An 8,069-nucleotide genomic window follows, 5' to 3' on the forward strand; every position below is an offset into this window, starting at 1 on the left:
ATGAAATTTAAAAAATTAAAACAATTATGAAAATGTGAATACCAATGTCTCTATAAATTAGGCATATAATTCGCAGTATTGTGCACTTGTTTAGGATGGTGAGGGCACTGAGGACAAAACTGTTTCAGAGCTTATTAGTCCTTGATTTAAGAGACCTATAGTACGTACAGGTTGGCAGTACTTTATATTTCTGGGACAGTCCTGTGCATCAAAATGAACTGTGTGGTTTTTTTTTTGTTATTAAACTACTGTCCATATAAATGGTGACAATAATCCTATTGAGTGGAGATTGCTGAGTTGCAGTTCTCTTTGAGGCCACCAGTGTCGCTATTATAACACTGGTAACTCTGCTTGCTTCCATAGCAACCAACAACACAATCGAAAATTCATATGAACTACTTCCACGCGGATTTACTAACTAGTTAAGTGGCGTTTTTTTAGTCATTTAAATGAGATTTGACCCCCCTAATAATTAGTATCAGGACTTATTAGGAAACTGGAACTGTTCATTTTTTACCCGTTATACTAAATTAACTTTCATTTGGAAATAAGTGCGAGCGTTAATTTATGCCAGCTGGTTACTTACGTGACATTCTAAAGGTTTTTCATTTTGATAATTAGTAATTATAAGGTTTCAGTAAGTTAATAGTGTTTGTAATTAGTACAAGGGAGACGTACGTTTTCACCAACTTTCACCGTTTGGGTTGGAAAATGTCGTCCGGCGGATGCCAGGAAAATGTTCTTCAGCACGTCAACCAGCTGTGGTCCATGTTGGACGACCTTTGCCAGAACGACCCGCAAGCTTATCGGAGCTTTGTGGAAAAACAGATAAAATCCGGAATGGAGTACAATTCTCCACCACAGCTCGACTCGTGTATACGGACTGACATTTTGGTAAGGATTTTGTTGATGACTGCACAGGTGTCTCGTTAGCGAAATCATGACGTCATCGTGTGCGTGACGTCACATTTGGGCCAACAAGTTAGAGTGGCAACAGGAGTAAAAAGCATGGTTATAAAATTCGCTTTTGCTTAAAGGGACAGTATGTACAATTTAGTCCCTCCTAGTAGTACAAAAATGTTCATCCAGTCAAAAAAAAGATTGATTTGAATAGAATAAAATAGAATATACCCCTATTGTCATTGTTACAAAATGGGTTAACATATTGTGACAACGAAATTGGGCATGACACTCCAGTATCACACATTCACAGTGAGGTAAAAAAGCCAAGAAGATAAAGGAACAGAGAAGATAAGGTTATAAAACAAGGAGCATAAGGTTGTAGTTATAATTTACACAATATTTACACAAGAAATGTCGGCATGTAGGATGTTACATACAGTTTGGTATCGTAATACAGTTTGGTATCGTAAGGGTTTGTGCAATTATACATTTGGTGCAAAAATAGTCATCATAGTGCAAAAAATAGTCAACATATGCATTTGATGCAAAAAAATAGTCATCATAGTGCAAAAAAATAGCCAAAATTGTAACTTAAACATTGAACTATCGTGCCAGTGTTCATTTTTATACATAACATAATAATCACAGGTTGGGAAATTTGTTTTTCTTCTTGGATTGGCTCCATGTTCTTTCGGCATCCTGCCGCAACTCTTGTATATCACTGGCCTTCGCTTAAGGCAGAGAACACATTGGGGTTTTACTAAAGGACAGAATAGGCTTGAATATAATGGAAGAACGCTTGCTAAAATATAAAAAAGTTAAAAAAAAACTAAAATGTAAAGAACGCAGCTTCGGAAATACTCCACTGCCTTGAAATGGTTCGCTCCAGTTGATTCCTAGCACTGCTCTCACCCTCCTCCCGGCTTCCCGTTCGCTCTCGTAGTGTCACTTGCGGCATAGCGGCGGAGTCTGTGGAGGCTCTGGTGTATTATGGTGATAGGATGTTGTTATGGAAGCCCAATTAAAAAAACAACAACTTTCAATTAAAGAAAAATGGCCTTAATATTAACATTTAATTGATAAAAATTGCCTTTTTAAGATTTAAGGTATTTTTAATTTAATTTACATCCCTTGAGTGAAATGGAAAAAAAGGAAGTTTTTAACTAGCCAGGCACTCTGGGTGGTCAAAAATAGTGCATTAGGTCACTTTGAGTCTCCATCATTTATAAACTTCTTACTCGTTGACGCTTGCGTTACTAAATACAGTGACATCTAGTGGTCATAACATTACACACTGTCCCTTTGAAGAAATGTAATGCATGTACTTATACAAAGTCAACTTGATCCAGTAGGTCACTAGCAGGGTTGGGTAGGGTTACTTTAACTTGATTACTTTCAATTACTTTTGGATTACTCCAATACCAAATATGCTAATAAAAGAAAAAAGAAACTAAATCTGGATAAAATGATGACTCACAACACATGGTAAGCTTTCTCTCCTGGCTTTGATCTCCGGCAAAACTAACATAAAATGCCACAGAAACAAAATGAAAATAAATCCAAACAGCTTGCCAACATCATTTTTGCCGTTCCATGTGTTCCGTTACTCCCCAAGCCTGCACAAAATGTAGTAATTGTATTCATATTTAGTTTCTTTTGTCTTTTATTAGCATATTTGGTATTGGAGTAATCCAAAAGTAATTGAAAGTAATCAAGTTAAAGTAACCCTACCCAACCCTGGTCACCAGATATCAGAGGTCCACACATAATAGTAGAACTGGAAATATCAATGTGATAAACTTCATGGTTCTAAAGAAATGTCTAATACCAATATTAATACGAGCTTGTCATGTTAAACTGCCCCACGTCTTTAAGTCTTGCCTTGTTTAACTTACTTAATAACGGTCTATGTTCCCTCTCCAGGAACCAAACCAAGGCTTGCTGTATATTAATATATGCAGTTGGAAGCGTGTTCCTGCATCCCAGGATCACAGCAAGCCATTACCTGTGTATGCTGGAAGCCTAGAAGAATACTCCGATGAAGGTCAGAGCTATAAAAACAAAGGCTGTGTGCTTATACAATGGAGATAAAAATGTACACTGAGAGAAACTGGAGGTCAGATTCATAACATTTTACAAAAATGATGCCTAGATACAGGGCAGCACGGCAGTGCAGTGGTTAGCACGTGCGCGTCACAGTTCTGAGGTTGTGAGATTGAACCTTCCTGTGTGGAGTTTGCATGTTCTCCCCGTGCTTGCTTTGGTTTCCTCCGGGCACTCTGGTTTCCTCCCACATTCCAAAAACATGCATGTCAGGTTTATTGGCCGGTCCAAATTGTCCCTAGGTGGGAATGAGTCCGTCTCTATGTGACCTACAATTGGCAGGAAACCAGTTCAGGTGGTCTCCTGCCCACTGCCCGAAGATAGCTGGGATGGGCTCCAGCACCCCCGCGGCCCTACTGAGGATAAGTGGTGCCGAAAATGGATGGATGGATGCCTAGATACTACTGTTTAAGAAGATCAATAACTAAATAAAAACAATAAATTCAAACTGTCAGTAATATTTCTTTTTTGGGTCTACGTAATATGTCTAACTATTTTCAAGATAAAGTCAATGAACTTTTTTTGAAAATGTTTAAATACATCCGTTCAGTATTTTACAAATTGCTCACCAGTGTTAAGTCATGGTGATTATTTAGGCAGTTTGAATTCTAAAGAAACGTATTGTTTAAGTGGTAAACTGCTTCTAATAATTACAACAATTAATCATTTTCTGGGCTTCACCATCTCGTCGAAGACCGTTGCAATGTCTGGAATACTCAAAACAACACCGAGCGTTTCTTCATCATCAGGGCTTTTCTGCGTCTGGATGTGCTGATTATCTTATCAGCCTTACGTCCCGTTCCCGCCGTTCCTGTAAACAACATTTTCTTCCAGGGTGCCCTGACCTCGCACCATAGCCCAGTCAGTGAATATCTTTTTTATATCCAATCGTATAAAATCCTTTATAGTCCAATGTATAAAATCCTTCAGTGATAAATAATAAACCGCAATCAAACTCGGTTTTATTCCCGGTGCTTCGCGTTTAAGAGCCCAGTGTGCCATATGATCCCCCCAAAAAATAGAGCGCGCCCTTTAAAACAGTGCACATAATGGGTGTGGAAATTCGATACTACATACAGTAAGTTTAAACGTAACACAAGCTGATTTGAGAAACAGGGTTAAAAAATGTTTTTCAGAAGAATGAGTGTGTTTTGGTATAGGTCGAACACGTGGCTCTAGAGCAGGGGTCGGGAACCTATGGCTCGCGAGCCATATATGGCTCTTTCTATGAGTGTCTGTGGCTCAGAGACAAATTTGATTGCATGGAAAATTTCTCCATCTTGTTCAAAATTTGAAATGTCTATTCAATTCAGGTCCACGTAAGGCCAAACCAAAGCTAATTAACATGTGATTTCTTCGCAGTATATATAGGGCACGTTTTCACTACAATTTACAGTCAAGGTGTCACACAAAAAAAGGGGGGAAAAAAAACTTGTTTTGGCTGTACAACGCTAAAGAATCCTTTATATAAAAGTTCACTATATAATCTGTGTTCAGTGTTCAGATACCTTATGATGAATCCACAGAACTGTAAATACACCAAAACACCGGAAGAGAACTTAGTCATTTAATTGGGTGAGTGGGAGGGATGGGTGGAGCTATGCAAAATGTGCAAGCACTCCCCCCCATCTCTCGCCCTACGCCGTCTGCGCCAAAAGTGAGCTCATCAGGCTCCCTATTTGCAGAATGTTGTGACGTTTTTACACAATAACTGCTTGCATCTGGTTTTGAAACCAATATGTATGAAAAAAAAGGGTAAAAAGGAGTTTAACCGATCTTGAGTAATTGCAAGAAAGAGACAAGTTTAAAGTGGTATGTTTGTTGATTTAGGGACAGGGGCTCTGGCATTATTCTCTTTTCATAATTTTTATCAAATCATCAAAAATAAATGTGCTGAAGACTATGCTTTTGTCTGGGGCGCGGGTTTAGCAATTTAGTAAATTTGTCTCATAATATATGGTGTGGCTCTTTCCCAAAATAAAATTAATATTTTTTGCTTTTATGGCTCTTTGAGTCAAAAAGGTTCCCGACCCCTGCTCTAGCACATACCGCCCATTTCAAGGCAAGAAATTCGAGCCTGTGTGCAGGGTAGTTGAGCTGGGACCGAGAGAGCGTCTTACTTGCAAAGGCGACTGGTCTGGCTACTTTTAAACTAGGTGGCAGCTGTGACAGGACTGCTCCAATCCCATCAAAGGATGCGTCGACAGCCAGAATAAACGGCGCATCAAAATCTGGGTGGGCCAGAGTGACACCTGTCACGAGGTCGTGCTTCAGTGTTTCAAAGGCGTTCTGGCATGCATCGGACCAATCTGCAGGCGTCAGCTTCACTTGACCTTTCTTGCGGGCTCTCTTGCGCTTATGCTTGTCACCAGATTCAGATGTGAGCCTGAACAGAGGTTTTGCCTTCGCAGAACATGCTTCAATGAAGCTTTGGAAATACATCACCATGCCTAGAAAAGATCTGATTTTACTAGGGCATGGCGTCTTGCCATCCGACTCCATTAGATCAGCGACTTGTACGTCATTTATCGCTCTCACTTTCTCGGGGTCAGTCCGAATTCCATCCTCACTGATGACATGCCCAAGAAATTTCACAGTCCGTCTGAGGAAAAAACACTTTTTGGGTGCGAGCTTGAGGTTGTGTTCCTTAAGGCGAGTAAACACCATCTGCAGGCGTTGGAGTGCAACTTCCTCTGTGGGGGCAAACACCATCAGATCGTCGAGGTAACATAATAGGCTCATGAAATTCTGATCACCAAATATTGACATCATCATCCTCATAAATGTTGCTGGGCTGTTGCAACATTCAAGGAAACTGTGGGGGTCAGATGCATCGACATTTCGTTCTGTATACACGTGTACTAGAATGACAATAAAGTAGATCTGAATCTGAATCTGAATCTTGGCCAATAAGAATGCCGTTTTTTGCCTCATCATATTTTCTATATACTGTGGCTATTTGCCTTGATTCATGTTTGATTTTTTTGTGTGTGTATTGAGGGTGGACACTTTCCTTGAAATCAACACAAGAACAATACTTGTTGTATTGTAAGGAGAGGAGTGTGTTATGGGAAATGATATGTTTTTAATTGTGTGTGTTTGTGTGTGTCTGTCTGTGCGTGGTGTGGCTCTTTGACTCTCACAGTTAAAAACTTCGGCTCTTTGTGTCAAACTTGTTCGCCACCCCTGGTATAGGTGAATAAACTTCTACATTACTTTATGTCATTTTTCAGGTGATTACAGTGTACTGGACATAGCATTCAACCCCGAAGTCCTGCAGGACTGTAATAAGAACAGCGCTGAGTTAGCCCAGATCTACATGTTGGCCCTAAACTTTGCCCGGCAGCAGCACAGCCTGGAGTTGTCTCTGCAGTATAACGTAGTTAGCATTTGCCCGAGAAACGCCCCGGAGGATTTGCGGCGCCGCTTGGGTTTCCAGCAGCAGCGACTATCCGCGGACAATCCGTCAGATTCCGGTAGGGTAATAAGTCAGGACTCTTGACAAGCCACCGCCGCAGGCTTTTTCGCTGTCAGGAGCTCATCTTTCACTTCTCGACATCGTCCATAAAAATCGAGACGCTTTTATTCACAGTTGTTCAGAGCCCGGACTCCCTCCTGCAGCAGATGAACTCTCTGAAGCTGGCCAAGGAAGACGCGGGGGCGCCGGCCGGTATCGTTTCTCGGCCCGCTGTTCGCAAGAGGGGCTTGATCGAGGTAATCTCTTCCACCACGTTTGAGCAGCCCGAGAAGCCAGAGTATCGGCTCAAAGAGAAGCCCTGCGCCGAGGGATTCCCCTGCAAACTGGAGCTAACTGTGGAGTTGCCCAAGATTAGCTCCATGTCCGAGTGGCAGCTCAAGATGTCAAAGGTGAGGCCTGATGATGCTTCTGGAAGAGACGTGTGAGGAATGCTATAAAATAGGTGTGTTTTCTATGCAGGATGACGTCTTGTTAGATGTGGAAGACATCTATTACTTGCTTCTGGACTTACCAAAAGCTGTCAATGAAAACAGCGCCGTTGCCATCTTTAACAAGCGGAGTCGAAGGCTTACGGTGACAGCGGATATTTTGTGACATTGCGTGAAAGTGAAATTGTTCAACCTAAATATTAGGTTAATAGGGCAATGAATTGATTTCTTTTTTAAAGGGAGTTTGATGCATCTTGGGTATTTTTACATGACACGAAAATCTGTTTGGAAACAGACTTTTGCCAGTATTCCTATTACGTAAAGTGAAAGGTGGATGCCAGCCAAATCCTATTAAGATTTTAGTCCAACTGTGAATATTCTGATTAGAATGGATGGGTTATTCCTTTCATTTTCCGAATACTCGTTCATGTATACACAATAAAGTAATCTTATTCCTTGTGCGCATGCGCAGTTCCTTCATTCGGGATGAATGTTTACCACAAAGTTTCTATAGTAGATATGAAATGTAACTGTTAGGTTCCCATATTTTGGTAAACGTTTTCATTAAATGTAATGTTAAATGTTAAATCATTTAGATTAGTGTTTGTATGCTATTTTTGTCACTTACCAGTTTGTGTGAGTTTCCCCGATTTAAATAAACTGTGGTAAAAATGAATTTGTCATGAAGTTGCCATGGCGCCCAATCGGCCCCGCCCGTGTGGGGTCAGCTGGGGACCGTTGACAGATTGGCTTCCCTTCTATTTAAGCTCAGCGCTTTGGAACATTTTGACTTGAAAAGCGCTATATAAATGCAGATCATTTCATTTCTCAGTGCTCTCGCTCTCCCTTGGTCAGTCCGTCAATGAACCTCTGCCCCGCAAGACGTGGGTTTTGACTCTGTCCGGTTTCCTGTCCGGTATTGTTCTCGTCTATTTTTGTCCTGTTTAATTTCGATATCCTGTTTCGATATTAATCATGTCTGTCCCGTCTTGTCTAGTATCGATCCCATCTGTCCGATATCTGCTGGGGCAATTGATATCGATCTCGTCTGTCTCTGGCTTTCTGTGATTCCACGCCTGACTGCTGCCTAACGTGCATGACTCCCCATTTCCCGTAAAATAAAAGGCTTGTGTGAGAAACGTTACGCGATTGGGTCT

The 8,069-nt window shown here is 41.0% G+C and overlaps 2 protein-coding genes across 2 annotated transcripts in view; one reads left to right on the forward strand and one right to left on the reverse strand.

The window, feature by feature from the left end:
* The window catches only part of cadm1b (cell adhesion molecule 1b), a 722,615-nt gene extending 721,686 nt beyond the window's left edge, over positions 1 to 929 (reverse strand). Inside the window, exon 1 of the mRNA XM_088345365.1 lies at positions 679 to 929. The gene's annotated coding sequence lies outside the window, so the exon portion shown is untranslated. The remainder of the gene's footprint in view (positions 1 to 678) is intronic.
* Positions 360 to 7,098, forward strand: pih1d2 (PIH1 domain containing 2). Its single transcript, XM_088345366.1, has 5 exons — positions 360 to 894; positions 2,827 to 2,947; positions 6,240 to 6,482; positions 6,599 to 6,873; positions 6,944 to 7,098. The coding sequence occupies exons 1-5, from the start codon at positions 712 to 714 to the stop codon at positions 7,076 to 7,078; spliced, it is 957 nt and encodes a 318-aa protein (XP_088201492.1). The 5' UTR covers positions 360 to 711; the 3' UTR covers positions 7,079 to 7,098.
* Positions 7,099 to 8,069: the final 971 nt, after the last annotated feature.

This window comes from Urocampus carinirostris, chromosome 10 (genome assembly GCF_059441175.1).
Source record: "Urocampus carinirostris isolate Australia breed hairy pipefish chromosome 10, RoL_Ucar_1.0, whole genome shotgun sequence".
Classification (NCBI taxonomy): domain Eukaryota; kingdom Metazoa; phylum Chordata; class Actinopteri; order Syngnathiformes; family Syngnathidae; genus Urocampus; species Urocampus carinirostris.

What these genes read in the sequence shown, in the direction of transcription:
- pih1d2 (XM_088345366.1), top strand. Translation starts at nt 712, where the DNA reads ATGTCGTCCGGCGGATGCCAGGAAAATGTTCTTCAGCACGTCAACCAG. An exon ending in GGACAATCCGTCAGATTCCG is followed by an intron (nt 6,483 to 6,598) that starts GTAGGGTAATAA and finishes TTTTATTCACAG; the next exon opens with TTGTTCAGAGCCCGGACTCC. An exon ending in GGCAGCTCAAGATGTCAAAG is followed by an intron (nt 6,874 to 6,943) that starts GTGAGGCCTGAT and finishes TTTTCTATGCAG; the next exon opens with GATGACGTCTTGTTAGATGT.